The sequence below is a fragment of the Leuciscus leuciscus genome (assembly GCF_965113295.1).
Source record: "Leuciscus leuciscus genome assembly, chromosome: 25".
NCBI lineage: Eukaryota > Metazoa > Chordata > Actinopteri > Cypriniformes > Leuciscidae > Leuciscus > Leuciscus leuciscus.
The window spans coordinates 25,683,338-25,706,455 of NC_138724.1; the positions used below are offsets into that span (position 1 = coordinate 25,683,338).

Below are 23,118 nucleotides of genomic sequence, written 5' to 3' on the forward strand. Positions count from 1 at the left end.
AAATTGTAATTGAACTCATCATGCTGTCTCTCTTGGCAGAATCAGACTCCGGCAGCAGGTCAGAAAGCGCCAGCGCCAGTGAAGAAAGCGCCTCCGGTTCAGAGAGCGAAGAGAGTGGAGAAGAGACCGAGTCTGAGGAGGAAGAGGAAGATGAGGAGGAGGGAAAAGAAAAAAAAGAAAAGGCTGGAAAAGACCAAAGCAAAGAAGCCAGTGGAGGAGAGCGCAGAGAGGTACGCCATCCATAGATCTAGACCGGCCAATGTCAATTATTTTGATCCGTTTGTTTCTCCAAATGTCTCATGTTTTTCTCCATCATGCCCACAGTGAGCAGAGCAGTGGCGCCGAGGACCGAAAACGAGGCAGGAAAGCAGTGAAGAATCAGAAGAGCGCTTCAGAGTCAGAGAGCGAATCAGAGAGCAGCGAATCAGAGGAAGAGGAGTCGGAGGAGGAGTCGGGGGAGGAGTCTGAATCTGACACCGACATCAGGAAGAAGAAGGTTAGACTACTAGCTTACTACTTAGTGAATACTGTGCAGAATATATCATATATTGAATACTGCCTGCTATTTTTTTTAAATATTAAAGAAAAGTTTATTATCTGGTAATAAACATTTCTAAAAGTAGTATGCTACTGTTGTCACATGAATCAAGGTGTTAATTAACTGTGATATTTGATGTTATTCGCCTACTTTATGCACAGATGAGAGTTCATCCATGTATTTTTCTTGTTTCGATCAGACGCCCGTATCAAAACAACCTCCCAAACAATCCAAAAAAGAGAGCAAGAAGGAGACGCAAGAAATGTCTTTGTTGGATCTGGATGACTGTGAGTGAGACATACAAGACCAAATACTAAACATGTTAGAATGTAAAACCATATAATCTCTCTCTCCCTCTCTCTCTCTCTCTCTCTCTCTCAGTTGAACCGACCACAGCAACAGCTCCGGTGACTCCAGTTAACTTCATGTCGAGTAGTCTGGTTTCTGATCTAGAGGGTTTGTCACTGACCGACTCTATTCTGGCACCTACAGTGAGTTCTGGGTCAAAGTACAATAGTAAATTGCAGTAAATGTACTATGCATACAGCAGAAATATTTTCATTTTAGAGACAAGACTGTAGGAAAAATAGTAGTTTTCCCTTTTTTATGTGCATCTCTTTATTATTTTCAAAATACAAAAAAAGGTATTTTTTTCCCGATTACCAACGTTTTGTTAGATTGCTCTGAAATGTAATATTATTTACATTTAATATAATGTTCAGGTTTTTTGGTGTGGTATTTTTTTTCTATTTGAATATATTTTAAAATGTGATTTATTCCTGTGATCAAAGCTGAATTTTAAGCATCATTTCTCCAGTCTTCAGTGTCACATGATCCTTCAGAAACCATTCTAATATGATGATTTGCTGCTCAAGAAACATTTCTGATTATTATCAATGTTGGAAACAGTTCAAGAATCTTTGATGAATAGAAAGTTCAAAAGAACAGCTTTTATTTGAAATAGAACTCTTTTTGTAATATAGTTATTTTAATACTGAATAAAAGCATTCATTTCCTCTAACTGACCTCAAACCTTTGAATGGTAGTGTATATAAAATTTCGATTAATTTGATATAAATAAAATATTTTCTGTTTTCCAATAGACCATTGCACCTTCTGGTTCGATAAAGATGTATGAGCTCCTGCATCGTATAAAGGGCGAGGGTCTTGCGGTTGAGTACTGTTTCAGCCGGCAGCCCTTCAGTCCAGACCCCAACATGGTGGCCGTCCAGATCCAATTCACCAACAACACCAACTCCGAGACCAAAAACCTGCACATCGAGGAGCCCAAGCTGCAGTCCGGGATGAGGATCCGAGAGTTCTCCGAGATAGGTCTGCAGCCCAGCACAGAATGAGTTCTTCTACAGGAGCTTCAAGTTTATTTTTGTTCCATTTGCGTTGTTCTTTCAGAGGTGTTAGCAGCAGGTGATTCGGTTACTGTGGTGATGGGCATAGACTTCTGTGACTCTACGCAAGCAGCAAACTTCCAGCTGTGGTGAGTGTTTAAGAGGAGCTAAATTATGCACTTCGGTTTCCTGATGTCCACTTATGATAATGCTAGTCAAGGTGTCTTACACTCAAAATGGTCATAATTTAGTTTTTCATGACCATTCTTCAAATTTAGAAAATTGTACAAAATTTAACTCTTTCCCCGACATCGGCTTTCCGTGTTTTCACTGTTATACGGTAGGGGGAGCTATTACACACCTTGTGAAAGAGTACTGAATCTCCTGATCAAAACACATGCAAAGAAGAAGCAGAAACAAGCGAGCGATATCATATGTAAGCAGATGCATATGTAAAATAATGTGATCATCAACATTAAACAGCATATAAATCAAAACTGCCTAATGTTACTGAATGAAATGTCGACCCAGGACGAGCTATAGGCTTTGAAGCTAGAATAACACGGTTTTGTGTTTTTTTTAAAGCAGAGGGTCTGTTCTTTCTTTTGATATATTGCATATTCAGATCTTCATACAACCAAATATTCTGGGGTCCATGAAATTTTTTGTGAAAATGATCAAAAACGCTGGCGGTGGCTAAAATGGCGGGGAAAGAGTTAAAATATTTCTATATGCAAATTACCTCCATTATGATTGGCTAAACTCCATTTATATGACTGGGATCAGTTCTTTGCCTCTAATTCCAATTAGCTTTATTGACTGAAAAAATTATATTTCAATCTCTTTTTCAGTACTCACACCCGCAAATTCTTCGTCACGATCCAGCCGCCCGTCGGGGAGCTCATGACACCGGCGTTTCTGACAGAAAACGACTTTAAGAAGGAGCAAGGTGAGCGGACATCAGCGTTTCTCATTTTAGCGCTCACAGTCTATCGATTGATCCTTTTCCTCAAAATGTCTGTCATTTTTTTTAGTGTCTCTGAAATAAATTTTCAAGGGTTGATATGAGGAGAAAACTTTTTATGTCTGTCATTCATTATTCATGAAGTATGGCCCCATTTTTCTGTTTCATGGCTTTTATCAAGGCAGAATCCTAATTTGCATACTTCTATTGCGCACTAAAAAAAAACTACATACTTTTGTAACCCGAAATTTGCCTCTTGATACCACAGACCCCTTTCTCGTGTACTGCATGTAAGCATTAGCTTCTAGTTAAACTCATTAGCTTAAAATCATTATTAATTCACCATAGCACAAAGGGGTTGTGTGTTATATAGCTTCAAAAGCATGCACAGATGCACTGAATTAGTATGCCATCCATGTAATTTTGACATACTATTTTCCAACATATTACAATGTTGAACACACTTAACTGAATCTAGCATACTTTATAGCATGGATAGTGTGCAAATTGGAATTCAGCCCACGCTAGTTAGTTAGCATGCTGCTAACAGCTCAGCATAAACCTGTCTGTCAGTTTAGCATACAGTGTTAACGTATTTGTTGAAACATATTAGTTTAACATACTCATGTCTCCCTCTTCCATGGGGTTGTTTTGACGCTGTTCATTAGAGAATCTTTTGGACGGTAAGTTTCTCTGATGTAGCCGATTAGCATAGCACTTACAGTCACCTCCTCTTCCCCTTTAGTCTCTGAATTTATTTCTGTTAGCTGCACACCTCCTTCCTGTCTTCCTGTAAATGCTTTTGCTTCCAGCTGCCTCTCCCTCTTAACGCAGTCTCCAGTTATTGCCTTGGCGACTGTTACCATGACTATGCATTTTCTTATGGCATGTCAAGGTAACATCATGCTGCATCTCACTAGGAATGTGCCTTAGAAACACTGAACCCGTTCGATCGACCCTGAACCATCACGACACTCTTGAGACCAGCACGCTCAACATAGCTCACAAAAACTCTTGTGTACTGTCTACATAGACTGCTACCTTCCAAGGTGACATCTATTATGACTTTTGATTGAAAGTGATTGAATCGAAACACTCATTGTGGGCAGCAGCTCTGTTAATGCACGACAGACTAATAGAGTCTGATTTTAGTTTTATGTTGCTAAGCTAACAACATAATTCATTTAATTAGATGGAATTATTTCCTATTTATGCTCTTCAGCGCTTGGTCTTGGTATTTTTTGGTCATAATTTTGCTGCCTACTGTTCAGAGCCTTCACATCTGGAGTGCAAGTGTGATTCCTAAAAATTGTTGTTGATTGGGTAGTCAGCAAAGTTAGCATTTGCATTAGCTTTCAGCTAATCTGACGAAGTGATGCTTTCTGTGTCTTTTTGCAGGTAAACTGATGGGAATGAATGAAATCTCAGAGAAGTTGTCGCTAGGAGAGAAATGTGTGAACGAGCACATCATCGTTGAGAGAGTCACGGCCACCGCCAACTTGAGCAGGGTACCCTGCGGTTCTGATAAAGAGTGCAGGTAACACACACACACACACACACACACACACACACACACACAGACTCACACTCACATGAATACAGTGGCCGTGTCCCAAATGAAGACTTTAGTAATGCAATGTTGCATAAAGGTTTTTTCACACAGCGCTTAACCCTGTGTTATTGTCGTTCTGAACCCCGGGTAAAGGAACGTTTCTCCAGTGATGCAAAGTATTTGAGTAAATGTAATTAGCTACTGTACTTAAGCATATTTTGGCTACTTTGTAGTTTTACTGAGTGTTAGTGCTGTCAAATCGATTAATTGCGATTAATCACATCTAACAAGTTTGGAAAAGTTTTGTATACGTTTGTAAATATATAATGTATGTGTATATGATATATATATATACTAGTGCTGTCAAATTGATTAATGGCGATTAATCACATTTAACATAAAAGTTGACATAAAATATGTTGCATACCTTTATAGTCCAAAAAGTCCATCTAGGATGAGCTTGATAGTAAAGCCAGCAATATATAAAATGAGGATGCCCAATGCTTGAGCCTTAATGTAATCAGGTCACATGCTGTGCTCATCCAATCAGTGACACTTACATTGCGAATATGCAAATATGCATAACGTTAACACATATGTGACACTGGGTCACAAAACCAGTTACAAGTCGCATAAATCTCAATTTCAAAAAACGGACCCATGTGACTGGTTTTGTGGTCCAAGGTCACATATGTAAGATAACCCAGGATTCCGTTTACCCAGGATTTAGAATGACCCAGGGTTAACTATTTCAAGTGTGAAAAGCTAGTGAGCACATTCCTGTACCAAAATATGACAAACAGGACACTCTATGATCTTGTAGATGAAGTACACACTAGTTGTGTCAATTGGAACGGGGCATTTAACTACACAGATATTTTCACTCAAAAATTGCCTGTGAATTTCACATATAATCACAAAGAAACAGCAAGTAACACATTGAATTAAACATGGAATTTTGAAGGCTCAAATAGTATTGTCTTGTAAAACACACTCTAATAATCTTTTTTATGTGCAACTTTTTTTTTTTTAAGTGTAGCTCCTCCAGTAAGAGTATTAGTTATATTTTCGAGGACTCTCAGATTCGTATGTGCAAGTATATTTTGATTTAGGCTTATTATTTGAGTATGTAAAACTCTTTCATTCTTCACTTTTCTTTACTTTGCTGTCTGTTTTTCTGGCCTGTGATCTCTTGAAATCTCAGTACACCTCCTCCTCCTCCTTCCGCTCCTGTTTACAGATTCGCAGGTAAAACGGTCAGCAGCGGCTGTCTCGTGCTGGTCACCGTCGCTACGAAGGAAGGGGTCGGAGCTCAGCTGACGGTCAACTGTGAGAAGATGGTGATCGGCACGATGCTGGTTAAAGATATCCTGCAGGCCCTGTCGCAGTGATGGCGCCCCCTACAGTCAACACCCTCCTACTGCTGCTTATCGCATTGAGTCGCATCGCTGTGTAGATATTTCCCCCGCGTGGACTGGCTTGTAGCATCAAAAATATACTGATGTCAGAACCGCGACAACAACAACATTCAGGGCCCCGTAATCAGGATGTTCTTCTTATGTTCCTCTGTTGAATGTTGCATGGCATCAAAGACAGTCAGTGCACCATAAACCTGCCGAATTACTGCACAAACCTGTGTCAGTTTTAGTTTAGGATCTCTTTAGGATTTACAGTACATGCTCAAAAGTATTTGGACACTACCTTGTATCAACAGAAACCAGTTAATAACAATCCATCTGCTCAACGAAACGAGACTAATAATCATCTGAGTTATTAATTTGCTTTCAGATCAATCGTTGCCTTTGTGATCTTCATAAAATGGACAGAAGCTCAGTGGGGTTTATTTTGAGCTTTTAGCTTTCACATATTCTGAATGTAACATCTTGCATCTGATCCCAGACCACATCCCAATGACGACAGAAGATTTGTTTCCAGAAACCACATCAAACTGGTTTTGAAAACATGAGCTTTGTTGAACTCTCTGGAACATGTTCATATTAGTATCATAATGCAGTCAATTTCTGTTGGTTTAGCAAAATCAAAAGCTCCAAAACACTCTCAGATTTTGTAGCAACCTCATCTAATCTCTCAAAAGGAAATGTATGTCTTCTCTGTTTTTTTTATTTATTATTATTAAATTTTTTGTTGTTGTTGCAAATGTATAACTACTGAATCTAGGACTGGTGTTCATGAGCTTCTTGTTCTCGTGAAGCTCTCAGAGGAGTACAGTAACTCACAATCCCATTATTTTAGATATTTAAATGAAATCTGGAGCCGTTTATCTCGATGAAGACTCCATTAGTAGTTAGTTTTAGATATTTTTAGTTATGATGATGTGCTTGTTGGCATAAACCAGATCTTCCTCCTGCCCTAGGTAAAAATGAAATCCAGCTTTACTGACTCATCTCTGTGTGACAGTGGGAAATCATGTGTTGTTTGAATATTATATCTCTATTTATTATAAAGAGTTTTAAGTGTCAATAAAAGAGAACACACACTCAAATGAAGATGTCTACTTTTTATTATTTAACTTTGATGTGAATTATTGTTTATAATGTGGATAGATATTTATGTAGGCTATAGTCACGCATTTTATTCCAGTTGGTGTATTTATGAAACGCAATTTCTGTAAAAGGCCTATTATAGACGAATAACATAAAGTATACAAAAATCAATTGAACATTTCCACCATTATTGTCTAGAAAAACAGGAATTCAGTTCATTGAGCACATAGCTTTGTGACAACATGCCCCAATAGCGGTCACAATGTAGCCTAAAGGGCTTTTCAACCCAATTTAGAAAGTAAAACTATTTGAATGTCAAAACAATTAATCGAACGGCCATTTTTATCGGCCATTTCTGAGGACAGAAATTGTTTACAGAATTTATTGTAGGCGGCTAATATATTCTATAAATCTATTCCTATGTATAACTGTATAAACATTTAAACTACTGTTAAAGAAAAAAACATTTTAGTTTCTGAAATAGGCATAGATAACCCTCGTGAGTCGTGACAACTTCCCGTGTGACAACTAGCCCCGACCCCCCACTCACTGTATCTTGATCGCTCGTTCTCTGCGCGTGAATGTTCGCAATGTGCGCGTGATGTGCTAATGCTGAGCTCATGCACCTGTTCAACGCAAAATGACTCTCTAACGTGTTCTGGTTTGACTCCTGGTGTGTCGTGCAGCAGCGTTACACTCATTTTGAGTCTGAACTGCAAATTATAAAGTCAAAATTGTCGTGTTTTTGTTTTTGTTTAGCTGCATTTAGACGCTCTAATGGATTTCTGCAGGGTAAGAGACATAATCTGTGTATAAAACAGTCTTAAACTTTCAGTTTCAGTTTTGTATTGGCGCGAATTGTAGCCTATATATCATCATCACCAAACATTTGCAGCTTAGCTCTGTATAATAAAAATACTGCAAACATAAAGTAGCCTACACAAATTGAGGCAAACAACAATGAGAATACACAGAAGAATAAAAAAAGATGATGAGCATTAATGCATGCAATTTTAAAAATTAAGGAAGATAAATAATATAAACAACACCTAATTGCTGTTTTAAGCAGTGAGCTCATTAGCTTTTGAGACACAGACCTCATGTTAATAGTAGGCTAAGTGGAGTTTTTCATAGTTTGGTAGGTTCTCGCTTTATTTTTCAGCTGTACAAACCAGCACTTTCTTGAATTATTTTAGTTAATTAGTTACAAGTAGACTTAAAGGAAATGTTCAACCATTTTGACAGTTCTGTCACCCATGTATGCATTGAACAAACTGTCATACTGTTTCGTTTAACAGAGAGTGAAAAATCATCGTCAGGGTGCTTATGGAGACCCTGGAGCTCACAGGGCCTTTGGGCTCTTCACAGGGGCCAACCAGCAGAACTTCACTGGTGAGATCCACACACACACACACACACACACACACACACACACACACACACAACTTTTGCTTTTCATAACTAGATAATGTTGAAATCAACATTAACTAATATGAATAGATTTTTTGTTAGTATTTTGTTTAGAAATATAGTCCTTGCTCATATTCTGAAATAAGAGTTTTAGATTAGAGTGACTATTGTCAGACTAAAGTTAACCAATATACAAATAGCTATTTAAGAACTGTTTTAGCAAACCTGCAGATGCTGGAATCTAATGCACACTTTTCATCATCCTGATAGATAAAATCACCTTTTTTTTCTAACAATGTGAAAGTGACAGAATTTCACTCTCACATATGTAGCTTGCAAAAGAAAAATTTATTTTAGAATGGTAATGAATATTGTCTCAGAACCGTATATTTAGGTATAGTTAATATATACTGTATATGTATAATATATATATATATACTGTATATAGTATACATAGTTTATAAATTATAATTAATAAATTATTGATATATCAGGATGATCTAAATTTTATCTAAAAACTTTTTTGTTATGTGAACATTAAGGGAACATTCTATTTTATAATTTTGCAAATATTATGGGAACGCTAATTTTAAATGTTCTCTTGAACGTTCTAAAACAAGTAGTAAAATTAAAAAAACATAATTTGAATGACCAACTAAATCATTTAAGCAAAAAAAAAAAAAAAAAAAAAAAAAACGATGTATAAATAATGTTTTTGTGCTGATGTTTTGAGAACATTTTTAAAGACTTGGGTTGGGTTGCACCAGCCGTTAGTAAGTTCTTACTTAAATTAGAACGTAATGTCCACATTTATAGATAAAATAAAGATTTATTTATTATGAATGATTTTATATGATATATACAACACTGACTGATGAACACAAGGACGTGCTCGCGTGTTGAAGAGCTGCTATCAAAGTCATCTATTTACATAATGTTCTCTCTCTTAAAATAAAAGCGAGTGTAAATGTCATTATCATGCAGATATATTGAAGAATGTCGGCAACCAGACAGTTGATGGACCCCATTGACTTCCATAGTAGGAAAAAAAAATGCTATAGAAGTCAATGGGGTCCATCAACTGTTCAAAATATCTTATTTTGTGTTCAGCAATTCATACAGGTTTGAAACAACGTGAGGGTGAGTAAATTATGACAGAATTTTCATTTTTAAGCGAACTATTCCTTTAATCGTGCAACGCCCCCCCCCCCCCCCCCCCCCCAAAATAAGTTATAACTTAGTGCCGTTTACGTCTAAACTAGGCTAAGTTTTACTAACGCACAGCCGGTGCGACAGGCCCCTGATAACTTTGATTAACGTTACTGGGCGAACATTCGTAAGTTCTGATATGTTTCATGTTAGCTGGGAACGCCCCTTTAGTCCGACACTAGGGTGTGTCTGGTACAGCCTGGGTTCAGCAGTGTGTGTGTGTGAAGTCAAATGAGCTGAATCATAGTGATCGTTGAAGCCCTGCCCCCTTCTGTCTGTCTCTCTGCTGAGTCAGGCCATGAACGGGAGACGGGCCAGAGAGACAGACAGAACACGTGATTCTCACACACACACACACACACACAGGGACGGGAGGTGGTGAGGCTGTTCTGGCAGACCGAGTGTGTGTGTGATGGAGTGAGCATGGCTTTAGCACTAGCAGCAGTGTGTGAGGTTTCAGTGGGGCGGTCACATGTTTAACAGGTCAGTGATGAACACACAGCGGTATAATGACCTCCACTGGACCAACGGCAGGTCGGTATGGGAAACGAGGTTCGGTTGTGTGTCTTTGTGCCTCTGTAACTCTCTCTCTCTCTCTCTCTCTCTCTCTCTCTCTCTCTCTCTCACACACACATAGATGGTTCGGGCTCAGGCTGCTCTCCGCTGGTTAGCAGAATGCTGTTCTCTCCAGAGCAGCAGGATCCCGTGGCTGTCATGCCCAGCGTTGATGAGCTCAGTCTGGGCCTGTTGTCTCTGAGCCTCCCCTGCTGGACCCAGAAGCCCTGGAGCCGCCCTGATCCCCAGCGCTCGACCCAGCCCGGTGAGTGAACCTGTGTGTTAAACGTGATGTTTACACTTGTGTATGGCCGCTCCTATCTATCTGTCCAAGCTAGTTTCAGACACTTTGTGAGTTTGTGAGTGAACTGCCAAAAAATCAGTGCGTTTGTCTTGATTATCTGAGAATATATGATATACAAACAAAATATATGATATAAATAATAATATAGACTATATTTTATCATACAAATATTTTAAAAATGTGTAAAGATAATAAGACTTGACGTCAGAGAATATATCTATCTTTTTATATAAGTCTAAGCCTTATTTATTCTTAAGCATTAACCTCAGTCAGTGGTTACATAATTATTATTATTTTTTTTTATATATATATATAATTTAAGTGCATATAAATGAACAGTTAGCTAGATTTTTGGTTTATTTAAATTTAACAACATTAACTGAGATTTATAGTTAATTTAAATGCACATTACATTACATAAATTATATATATATATATAGTAGCTATATCATATATATTTTTTTTTTTAAGCATAAATCATAAATCAGTGTTGTTACATTTAAATAGAAAAAATGAATAAAGTGAGAAAAATTAATTATATTGTTTAACACTTTTTAAGGATTTTCAGTTTGGTTTTTTTTGCAGTGTGTGTTAATAGATTGTTCTGGAAGGTCTGAGCTGTAGTGGTGTCTCATATCTTGATTTCTCTCTCATGACTAATCATTTTCACACCGATCACCGAGGACAGACCGCTGGATTCATCAGCGTTGGGATGCGTTTCATTTGGACTTTCCCTATAGCTTCCCCATCTCAGATTGCAAGCGTAAATGAGTGCGTCCATCCGTGTTTTAAATGAAAGCCATGATGTGCCTTAGGTTTGTTCTGACCCAAATCCTGTAAAAGAGGGACACACACACACACACCAAGCTCGTTTCTGCTGTCTCATCCAGCACTTCTCCCATTCATTCAGTCTTTTCACAGGAATAGAGATAACAGTGTTATTTTTGTGCTGCTATTGGCAGCAGACATAAATGCTCAAATAAAAAACACGTCACCCACCCTGTCTGCCATCTTTTGGAGAAAAACAGGTAGTCCAACCCTAAACTCACAGCACTGGTTGAGCCAGAAGTTGGCCAATTTCTAAAATGTAGCTATTAATGCTCATTATATGCTATTATTTCAAGAGCTAAAAATAATTTTGGTAACACTTTAGTTTAGGGTCCAATTCTCACTATTAACTAGTTGCTTATTAGCATGCATATTACTAGCATATTGACTGCTTATTAATACTTATTAATGCCTTATCCTTTAATTCTACCAATACCTACCAAAACTTAACTACTTTAGTATTAATAAGCAGTAATTAGGAGTTTATTAAGGCAAAAGTCATAGTCAATAGTTAGTTAATAGTGAGAATTGAACCCTAATCTAAAGTGTGACCATAATTTTTATTTTAATATCTTTTAAAATATATTTGTTCCTATGATCAAAGCTGAATTTTCAGCATCATTACTCCAGTCTTCAGTGTCACATGATCCTTCAGAAATCATTCTAATACGATGATTTGCTGCTCAAGAATCATTTTTTGATTATTTGCTGGTTCAGGAAACAGTGATACATTTACATCTTTGCTCAATAGAAAGTTCAAAAGAGCAGGATTTATTTAAAATATAAATATTTTGTAATATTATAAATGTCTTTAGTGTCACTTTTGATGACATTTTTTTAATTTTTAAAGTGGGGTAAAGTTTAATATTTTACATTTTTAAACACATTTTCATAATTTTGCCCAGTTATTGTTTTCCGCTAAAATGATATGCCACTTAAAGGTGCTCTGAGCGATGTTGGGTGACGTCACTTCTCGTTGACGTTCGAAGTATTGTCAAACAAAACGGAGGCTAGCTCGACCCTCCCTCCTCCTCATCCCGTCCCCTCCACCTCCCTTCCGTGTGTTCCTTCTCCTTTTCCCTCTTCTTTGCTATTTGTTCATCGGAACGTCGTCTCTTTGGTCGTGTGTCGGCCATATCAAAATTCAAGAGAATATAATTCTAACGTTAGTCGTTGTCGTTGTCTAGGACAGGGGTTTTCAAACTGTGGGTCGCGACCCATTTGTGGGTCGCAGATTGGGAAGAGGTGGGTCGCGCAGTCACTATTGGCTGCAGCTAAATTTACCTTTCATGAATGACACACACACAAACATTTTGCACGATGTACCAACGTTAAATAGAAATCGCTATGAGATCGCATTACACAGGAAAATTCAAATGTCACGAAAGGTGCTGCGTTTCCCAAAAGCATGAATCAGCCTTTCATGACATTTTAATTATCCGGTGTAATGCGATCTCATACAGAATGCAGAGCAGTGATTGGAGTAAATGAGTTTCTTCTTGTTAATAATGCGCACAAAACCGCTTAATGAACCGCGCCGCTCTGAGACGCTGAAATTGTTAACATAACATGTCGCAAGCGCGCGCTTCATGAAACGCACTTATTTCTCTGTCGTCTGTTCAACACAGCACTGTTGTCTTTCAGATATATGGTCGTCGTAAGAGTGCGTTGTTTGCGTTCCCTTGCATGCATTTTGCTAAAACGCAAAAAATATAGCCTATATATAAAAAGTATTTCACATGTACACACACGAGCACTAAAGCGTTTTCTGCGCTGAAAAACGCAATGAGTTTAACAACACTCGCAGCATAAATATTAGTATTGAAATTCTAGGTCCTGGGTCTACTGTCAAATAAAATTAGGCCTATTAGTCTATTATATTTTTTTATCTTCTGATTTTTGTCATATCAAACCTTTGGTTATGATTAAGCTTACATAATCTTTTTTCATTTCTTAAAATTTGTTCTGCCATGTCTGGTAAATCAGTTGAGGCAGCAGACAAAAACTACTCAGTATTCTTCAAATTATTTCAACAGTCATTAGGCTGTTAGGCTCTCAATTTTTGATAATGTGCCAAAAGTTTGTATTGCAATTAAACTTGTCATTCATACTATAACAAGGAAAAAAACTGCTCCAAAGAGAACTAACACCTCCCACCCCACATTCATGCTTTAAAATTATTTTATATTTTGGTGGGTCTTGAGATAGATTATTCTTGTCTAGGTGGGTCCTGGAATGGAAAAGTTTGGGAACCCCTGGTCTAGGACATCTCTCCTCTAGCTAACTTCCCTCTTCATGCTTCTCTCTCCTCCACTCCCTTCATGTGCACGCGCACTAACCCCCCCACCCCCAAATCATTCTCTCCGGTTATTGGCTGGAACACTGTTTGTTATGTTTCGTGGTCCAGGCTGGGCCAGTTTGTTTTTGTCACCGTTTGTGGAGCCTGTGGTGTCTACAGAGACCGCGTTTTTTTACAGTGTGTTCAGGGGACAGGCAGCTAGTGGATAGTGAGGAGATGTTTGCTGTATGTGACAAAAAATGTTTCAGCCTAAAAAAACGTGTGACATCGCTTTAAGAAATGAAAGTTGCTGTCAGTGATTGACATTTTTAATGACATATTCTCTCCCGCAGCGTTTAATCTGTTTGGTGCTTCACGAGGCGGTGATCCGGTTCAGCCGCTGGCTTTCCAGACCCACGATTCTGCAGCCGGAGCAGATCCACTGGAGCGCTTCTCTAGTCTGATACCAGCGCTGGAGCCTCACTCTCTACTGCACTCTGGATCCAGCAGTCCCGTCAACTCCGAGAACAGCGTGTTCTCTTCAGGATCCGAACACCTGGTGAGCAACAACATTCCGATCGGATACGGAACTCAAAAGAGTGCAGTGGAACCTTCCACAGATTCCGTTCTCCACAGTGTCAGTTTTTCAGTAGTTATAGTGCGGTTATTATTAGTGTGTCCGTCTCCATCAGGCCTCTCTCAGAGTTTCCACCCCGTCGCCCCTGGTGCTGCCTGAACTGCAGGCGGAGGGCGAGAAACTGGACGCAGTTGCCCGTTTGGAGCAGAACCCACTAACCACCTTCACGAACGCTCCCAGTGCTCAGGCTGAAGGGTCAGTGTTTGGGTGCTGGTCCACAGGCCCCTTCTGGCCCGGCTGGGACACTTTGAGCCTGAACAAACCCTCGTTCTGCATCGAGAGAGAGGCCAAACTTCATAAACAGGCTGCAGGTACAGTTACATTAGCCAGATATGCTAAACTATTAGATTCAATAAGCATGACACTCAATGTAACTTAATTCATTAATTTTGCAACATTAACAATAAACAATGAATATTGTATAAAGCGCTATTTAAATGCGTTTAAAGAAAAGAGGGGGAAAAAAGCTGTTTTGAGGTGCATCATATTTGAGGTATCATATTTGATTAGCAAATTTCTAAGGCCTTAAAATGATCAAAACTGCTGAAAACCTGTTGCACACAATCTACTACATGCCTTCTGTCGTCTGATTGATAGTTATACCATTTCTAAGCAAGTAAAAGGCCTTTTATTGTAATTGTAAGCGTTCAACTTCAGGTCTTGGTTCATGTGTATTTTTGTTGTGAAATCTTTACTGATTTAAAAAAAAAGTAAAAGTAAAAGTTTGTTTTCAGATCTGAACTTTTATATTGTTAGTAATATTTCAAGATGAACATTTTCTGGGCTGAAGCAACATATGTTTTCTTGATCATAATCAGAAAAATCACGTTAAACTGAATATCAAATATGACACATCGGTCTTTTAAGTAACGTTTATTTGAACATCTCTCAATCATCATTGTGTTGTACACAATCACTGTACATAAAGACTACAGAGATTTGATCATAAAACTAAGCAATTAAATCCTCTTACTAAGGCATTATTTGGCAGATAGAGTTACAACAGATATTTATATGCTTTTTTATGCAAGTAGTCTGTTATAAAGATCTGATTGATTTACATTATAAGCATTTCATCTTACTTTTTGGACATATAAATGAGCAACTACATTAAAAGCATATTTTTGCTCAGTTTGAGCCTCTGAATAAAATGTAGCTGTTTTTTCCTCCTCGAGAATGAGAGCCATATTCTCACTAGATCATACCATAAAATCCTGATGTATCAAATATGGTACTAAAAAAAAACATATGCAACCTTTTTTTAGATTTCTTTATATTTTGTCTTAATTTTAATTAAAGTGTTCCATTAATAAAAAATAAAAAAGTTATTTCATGTCAACTTTTACATGGTTAAAATGGCTAAACATTAAAATGCATCTTAAAACTCTTGCATTTAGTTGCTGCACTCTGTCCAGTTGTTATCGATATTGTAGTGACTTTATGATTGACTGCGTCTCACAGCCGTGAATGAAGCCACTTACACCTGGGAAGGGCAACTCCCTCCACGCCACTACAAAAACCCCGTTTACTCCTGTAAAGTGTTCCTGGGAGGTGTGCCATGGGACATCACAGAGGGTGAGCTGACAAACACACATTTGAGATGGAGATTATTTTTCGGTATCATGCGTCACATCAGAGGATGGTGATGAGGAAGATACATTTCGAGCCCTTTTATTAAAAGGGTCATGACATGGATTTTTTATTATTATCTAAAAATGTTCCTTGAGGTTCACTTATAAATGTTATTATTATAAAAAAAAATTATTATAAAAAAAAAAAAAATTTGATTTCTCATGTCATGGCCCCTTTAACAAAAACCAAAAACAAAGAAGGTAATACAAATATGTGACCCTGGATCACAAAAAGTAGCACGGGTATATTTGTGGCAATAGCCAACGTATGGGTCAAAATTATCGATTTTTCTTTTATGCCAAAAATCATAAAAAAAATGATTTTTTTGATAAAGAAAAAATCATAAAGATCATGTTCCATGAAGATATTTTGTAAATTTCGTACCGTAAATATATAAAACATTTATTTTTGTGAGTGAATACAGCACAATCACGAACATAAATGGACAACTTTAACGGCGATTTTTTCAATGTTTAAATTTTTTTGCACCCTCAGATTCCAGATTTTCAAATAGTTGTATCTCGGCCAAATTGTCTTATCCTAACAGACAATACATCAATGGAAAACTTATTTATTCAGCTTTCAGGCGATGTATAAATCTCAATTTCGAAAAATTGACCCATGTGACCCAGGTGCAGTTTTGTGGTCCAGGGTCACAGTAAACTCAAAAGTTGGTCATGCTTACTTGGTCAGTAGCATAAAGACAACACATGACACTGAACTGCAAACTGAGGAGGGTTAAATGCACAGGATAAAGAGGGGTAAAACACAGGTGGAGACTAATCAGTCAACTAATGAGTAACCATAGAAAAAAAAACATCCATATGAAATGGGAACAAAGGAAACAGGAACAAAAACCAAAGTGGTGCAAACTACAAAGTCCATGAAAACAGAACTGAACTGAACGCAAACGATTTGTGAATGACCATTTTTTCTCTCTCCTTGTAGCGAGTCTGTTGAACACATTTAGTGTGTTTGGTCCATTGAAAGTTGAGTGGCCTGGTAAGGATGGTAAACACCCACGCTGTCCTCCTCAAGGTAACAACTCCAGATCTACAATTCAACAACATCTATCTAACATTAATACAATTAAAATTAGATTTTTATAATATTCTAACTTACATATTTTTTTCATTATCCATAGTTATGTAATTTTGAATATATTTATGAATATATTGATATATTTGAACATTTATATTTTTTAACCAGCATTTTTTTTTTAAGTTGCCAGGGTCAAAAGTTATTATTTTAGTTATTATAAAGTTATTATTTTTTGATAATTTTCACAAAAGTTTCATGGCCCCCAGAATATTTTGTTGTATGAATATCTGAACATCCATAAGTCCCTGGAATAAAAAATTATTCCAGCTTCATGCATTCTTTTTTTATCATCACTTGAATTTGGGTATGTTTCATAAATAAAGCAACATTTTGAGCAAAAAGCTGAGGAAATCACGTTTTTGTCAAAGACTACATCCAGATGGGATTCAGAACGATGATCAAATCATAGATGGAGTAGATCGAGTCCATCAACACCCCAAAGCTTCACAGTCCTATAGCTCGTCTTGGGTCGACTTTTCATTCAGTAACATTGGGCCGTTTTGATTGAAGAGTAATATATTTGAATTATCTAGTTTTACCTGGTTCCTTTGGTGGCATTAAAACTCTGTTTTTTTACTTCCACGAAGTTCCTTTTATGATCAAAAATGATTAAATTAATAGAAAATGCTTCAGAGGTTGTAAATGCAATGAAAAATACATGTTTATTGTGATCAATAAATTACCACACAAGCAATAAGTATCAAATATTATACATAAAACACACATATATACATGTTTTTGTGTTACAAGCGATTGTTTGTGTTTGTGTAGGTTATGTGTACCTGCTGTTTGACTGGGAGAAGTCAGTGAAGATGCTCCTGCAGGCCTGTACTCAACACCGCCTGCAGTCTGACGATTATCTCGAGTTCTTCTACAAACTGTCCAGCAGGAGGATCCACAGCAAAGATGTGAGAATAACATGCACTTAAACACACTGTTTTTGCCCCCTGGCCTCTGACCCCGCTCTCTCACTTCTTCTGCTGCAGGTGCAGGTCATCCCGTGGGTGATCTCGGACAGCAATTTCGTCCGTTGTCCCTCCCAGCGTCTCTGCCGCAACAGGACCGTGTTCGTGGGCGCTCTGCACGGGATGCTAAATGCAGAAGGCCTGGCCCACATCATGGACGATCTCTTCGGAGGGGTCACGTACGCAGGCATAGACACAGACAAGCACAAGTATCCCATAGGTTTGTGCACGCTTCTTTCATTTATATTAATGGTGTGTGTGTCACACTTGGCAGGTTTGGTTAGAATAAAATAAACTCTAGTGTGATTGCTCTGTTAGTGCGGTACGCTGCCATCCGAACCCTGGTACGCACCAAACCAGGACCAAGATCCTGAAAAGGGTGGTCTCTGTCTGCTTACAAACGAACTCTGGTTTGGTTTGAATGATATATGAACGCAACACGGACCAAAGACATCTAAACAAGCTAAAAACAGGACCATAAAAAGGACAGAATGCTCAAGCATACATGGTTCCTTTCATCACATGAACTACGTTGCCCATTAGAGTTCCTTACAGGAGTCGGAATCACTGGGCGCGTTTCCATTACAGATTTGCGCAAAACTTTTGCGATATTTTTTTTTCTTATTTTTTTTCTAAATGTCGATAAAAAAACGATTGCGAAATGACAGCGTTTCCATTAACCGATGTTATGCGACTACAACGTCATTTTTTTCCTCTTGTGATAAGTCATTCCAAAAATCATAGCGACGGACGTTAGTAGCTTTATGTATATCTCAGCCACCGCACTGACCATTATTATTAATCAAAGGAGACGTATGTGTGTTATCCAATCATTAATGACAAGGAAAGACCCTTTTACTTGTGAGCGGCACATATGTTTCTGGGCGTTTCTCACTCGTATCTGCTGCGAGGTCTTGATTGCGGCCCTTCTTTGAGGTTTAGAATCCAGTATTTCTGTAATTCCTCTTTCTTTTATGAATTTAATAAAGAACTCTGTCTCGTATTCTGTCCAAACACACCGCGTCATCTACGTCAGGTGACCTGTAAATGCGCAAAAACTGTTTCCATTGCAGTTTTGCGAAATATTTATTTTTCAAATTGCTTGAAAAACCACCTCATGCGAGCGTAAAAACTTTTTTGTGATAAATGGGAGTTTTCGCGTAATTGACGTGTTTCTATTGGGCATATTTTCAATTCGCAATTTCAATTTGCGCAATTTTAAGGGTAATGTAAACGCGGCTACTGTCTTTTTGCAGCAGATAGTTTGTGTGTGTGACAGAGGGATTCCTGACGCTGTTTTGACTCCTTTACACATTTTCTAAACTCTTCATGAGTTGTCAGTTGGTAGAAAACACACCACCATATGAACGCACTTATAATGAGCGCGTTTATCCCAAGCACACAGCTTTGTTTTGGATGTTCGATAAGTTCCGTCGCAAAATATACGTCATAAAAGCCATTGGTTTTGTTTTGTATCTTTAGGTTTGTTGTTGAAAATGACAGTCTGAACGCCAAGTGAACCAGGACACTTTTTGGTCTGGTCCAAAAAACTAAGAGAACCAAACTACAAGTTTGAACTCACCCTAAAGGCCCATTCACACCAAGAGCGATAACTATAATGATAACTATATTGGCGTCCACACCAACTCACAATATCGTTCTGTTTATTCTAAGCACACGCTGCAGTTTTGTAGTCTTCCGCTTTAAATGCTTGAGCTCTTTAAAGCAGGATGGATTCTAATTGGCTGTCAATGTTTTTATTGTTCATTAGTTTGAAAAAATCATTCTGGAAATGATTTGATATCTTTCCTCTATGCCGTTATCGTTATAGTTGTGATGTGAACTCTGCTATTCTTTTATATTTAGAGCGATTTTTAGAACTACATCTTTATCATTATCGTTATAGATATTGTCCTTGGTGTGAATGGCCCTTAAAAATATTTCTACTCCCATAGAGTGAATGTGTTGCATTTGTTCGTCTAGGTTCTGGACGAGTGACATTTAGGAGCCAGAGGAGCTACTTGAAAGCCGTGACTGGGGCGTTTGTGCAGATAAAAACATGCAAGTTTACCAAGAAGGTACAGAAGATCAGGACCCGAATATACAGCCTCAAAGATCATCCCTGTATCTTTACCTCACTCTCTCTCTGTTCCCTCTGTAGATCCAGATTGACCCGTATCTGGATGACTCCATGTGCCAAATATGTAACAGTCAGCCCGGCCCGTTCTTCTGTAGGGCCCAGGTATGAACACTGTAAAGCATCATATCAAGAGTTATAGCTCAGGTCACTTTGTTTGAGCATGATTCTGCCCTTTGAAGGTGCAGTTAGTGATTTCTGAGAAACTCTGTTGAAAGTGGATCACTCCGAGCAATCAGCAGTAGGGGGTGTGTCCATTTATGATGGGGGAGGAGAGAGAGTGGGCCAATCAGCAGTAGGGGGTGTGTCCATTTATGATGGGGGAGGAGAGAGAGAGTGGGCCAATCAGCAGTAGGGGGCGTGTCCATTTATGATGGGGGAGGAGAGAGAGAGTGGGCCAATCAGCAGTAGGGGGTGTGTCCATTTATGATGGGGGAGGAGAGAGAGTGGGCCAATCAGCAGTAGGGGGTGTGTCCATTTATGATGGGGGAGGAGAGAGAGTGGGCCAATCAGCAGTAGGGGGTGTGTCCATTTATGATGGGGGAGGAGGGAGAGTGGGCCAATCAGCAGTAGGGGGTGTGTCCATTTATGATGGGGGAGGAGAGAGAGAGTGGGCCAATCAGCAGTAGGGGGCGTGTCCACTCATGAAAGGGGGGAGATAGTAGGCCAATCAGCAGTAATAATTCTTCTAAAACTTCTGAGACCTCAAAGCGCTTTACATGGAAGGGGGGGAATCTCCTCAACCACCACCAATGTGCAGCATCCACTTGGATGATGGGACGGCAGCCATACTGCGCCAGAACGCCCACCACACACCAGCTTACTGGTGGAGAGGAGACAATCAGTATATGAGGATGATTAGGAGGCCATGATGGACAGAGGCCAAGGGGCAAATTTGGCCAGGATGCCGGGGTTACACCCCTTCTCTTTTTCGAAGGACATCCTGGGATTTTTAATGACCACAGAGAGTCTTTACGTCTCATCCGAAGGACGGGTAGAAGGCGTGTCCACTCATGATAGGGGGGAGAGAGAGTGAGCCAATCAGCAGTAGGGGGTGTGTCCACTCATGATAGGGGGGGGAGAGAGAGTGGGCCAATCAGCTGTAGGGGGCGTGCCCACTCATGATGGGGGGAGAGAGAGTGGGCCAATCAGCAGTAGGGGGCGTGTCCACTTATGATAAAGGGGGAGAGAGAATGAGCAGGAGGGAGACTTAAAGAAAGAGAGATAGTCGAGAGACATTACAAAAGAGAAAAGGTCAGAGGAATATCACTGGAAAAAGAAGGGTCATGATCAGGCTAGAGCTTAAGGACCCGCGTTAATATTATCTGGAGAGGCTGAAGCAGTTAGGCCTAAAAAACCTGAGGTTGTGTTGTTTCTGCTCCATTCGTGAGTAACATTGGTTTTGCTGTTTCACAGAACCAAGATATGCTGTTGTTGTAATGTTAGCTACAGTAACAGGACAGTTTTGAGTGTCATTGTTTATCTGGAGCTGCTGGAGACTGGCAACAAACTCTTGCTTGTTCATTGAATGTTCATTTTTTGTTCTTCCTTGACGTTCATTCATCATCTTCACTTAATTTTTCGCAAAGCATTATTTTGCTTCGCTTCAGCTATGATAAAGCATCCGCCCTTGCATTGAGTGTTTGTGAAGGGAGGGGTGTGTTTGTTTGGGTTGACTTCAGATATCAGCTGTTTCTCAGAAATCACTTACTGCACCTCTAAGTCTCTTTTCACATTGTGTTATTTTACTGTACATTTGCATTATCAACGTGGCAGTGAACATGAACAATCTTTTTAATGTATTTCTTTATTGTGGCCATGTTTCTAATAAGTAGGGCTGTGAATCTTTGGGTTGACAGCGAATTGATTCGATTATTGATTCTCTGGGTTAAGTTGAAATTTGATATATACAAAGCACACTCTTTACGTATTGCATTTCTATGTATATTTCTTCAACTCTTCTTTTTTTTTTTTCCAGGCTTGTTTTAAATACCACTGTCGGTCATGCTGGCATTGGCGTCACTCTCTGGATGTTTTGAGTAGCCATCAGCCACTCATGCGCAACCAGAAGGGCCTGAACCCCCACTAAACCCAGCGTCAGTCAGCGTCAGCGGCGTGGGGAAGAGTCCGGACTGAGTTCACTGTTTCTTGAGAGGATGTTGGTGCGAGTCTGGGGGGAAACAGGGGCATCTCACTTGAGGAGGTTATTGCGTTGTATTGCACTGCTCTCGTTCATTAAGGCTCTATGCACACTAAAGGGTTCGTTGATGCTGAGCCACTTGCACAGTTAACCAGACAGCCATCGCCATGGATATCTGATTTTAAGAGTTGTATTTTAAATTTTGCATGAACAGAATATTAGTTTCTCGCAGTTTTGACCCTCTGCAGGCAAATGCCAGTCGGTGCCTTCGGCTTCTTTTTTGTTACCAGCTTTTCCAGACCTTTTTTTTTTATTATTATTATTATTGGCTGGTTAGCTGGTGATTTTTAGAGTTTTTTTCTTTTTTTAAACAGATTTTTAAGTTGGGCTGTCTCAGTGTCTTTTCATTTAGGGCCTTTTTATTTCGTTTTTTAACACTATTAAATGGTTGATGAGCATCTTGGCTTGTAAAATGCTCCAGGAAGTGACATCACAGCTGGCTGATGCTGTTGCTTAGCAACCACCCCGCTGCACCCCCCCGTCAACCATCCATCAGATTGAATACAACTCTTGTTAGCAACTCTGGATGTTACTCTGACCTCTGTGCTGTACATAGTTTTTATCAAATCGTAGCACTTTTTTAAACATGACACTAGGGAAACGTTTGCCAGTGGTTTTAAATTTGTTTGTTAGAGCAGATCGAAGTGAAATCCTCGCATTGAGTTTTGTATTTTGCTTTAAACACTCCTAACCTTAGTTCAGTAAATCTGCACCGCTCTGGTTTCTCGCTGTGCCAAAGAGCATCATCTCTTCCTTGTTGCCTTTTGCAGCCGCTTTTTAGATTTTCAAAGTCTCTACCTCATTACTCTGCAAGTATTGCCATGGTTATTTACAGATGTTCAGATTGGACAAAATAAAGTTGTTGAAGCATCAATCCATTGGCTGTTTATTTTGGTGTACAAACATGAAAGTGTTAGAAAATATATATATTAAAAAATCACTCTAAAGGGAATTATGC

At 38.9% G+C, this 23,118-nt stretch overlaps 2 protein-coding genes across 3 annotated transcripts in view; both read left to right on the plus strand.

Moving 5' to 3' along the window:
- ap3b2 (adaptor related protein complex 3 subunit beta 2) overlaps positions 1 to 6,897 on the plus strand; it is a 41,201-nt gene extending 34,304 nt beyond the window's left edge. The window contains 10 exon segments of the mRNA XM_082160087.1: positions 40 to 161; positions 163 to 230; positions 325 to 496; positions 738 to 825; positions 920 to 1,029; positions 1,642 to 1,870; positions 1,949 to 2,033; positions 2,736 to 2,833; positions 4,247 to 4,385; positions 5,605 to 6,897. Of these exon segments, the coding sequence (XP_082016213.1) occupies positions 40 to 161; positions 163 to 230; positions 325 to 496; positions 738 to 825; positions 920 to 1,029; positions 1,642 to 1,870; positions 1,949 to 2,033; positions 2,736 to 2,833; positions 4,247 to 4,385; positions 5,605 to 5,791 (1,298 nt within the window). The 3' untranslated portion in view covers positions 5,792 to 6,897.
- Positions 6,898 to 7,567: 670 nt separating this feature from the next.
- Positions 7,568 to 23,034, plus strand: cpeb1a (cytoplasmic polyadenylation element binding protein 1a). Of its 2 annotated transcripts, XM_082159119.1 has the most exons (12): positions 7,568 to 7,696; positions 8,203 to 8,296; positions 10,161 to 10,343; positions 13,842 to 14,047; positions 14,181 to 14,436; positions 15,587 to 15,700; positions 16,706 to 16,795; positions 17,630 to 17,766; positions 17,845 to 18,043; positions 19,807 to 19,901; positions 19,985 to 20,065; positions 21,939 to 23,034. In XM_082159119.1, exons 1-12 carry the CDS (start codon positions 7,682 to 7,684, stop codon positions 22,047 to 22,049), a joined length of 1,581 nt encoding a protein of 526 aa, XP_082015245.1. In that variant the 5' UTR covers positions 7,568 to 7,681; the 3' UTR covers positions 22,050 to 23,034. The 2 variants fall into 2 exon arrangements, with proteins under 2 accessions (XP_082015245.1, XP_082015246.1); XM_082159120.1 differs by lacking the exons at positions 7,568 to 7,696; positions 8,203 to 8,296 and adding an exon at positions 9,900 to 10,057.
- The last annotated feature ends 84 nt before the right edge of the window (positions 23,035 to 23,118 follow it).

What these genes read in the sequence shown, in the direction of transcription:
- cpeb1a (XM_082159119.1), top strand. An exon ending in CAACCAGCAGAACTTCACTG is followed by an intron (nt 8,297 to 10,160) that starts GTGAGATCCACA and finishes ACACACACATAG; the next exon opens with ATGGTTCGGGCTCAGGCTGC. An exon ending in CATGCAAGTTTACCAAGAAG is followed by an intron (nt 19,902 to 19,984) that starts GTACAGAAGATC and finishes TTCCCTCTGTAG; the next exon opens with ATCCAGATTGACCCGTATCT.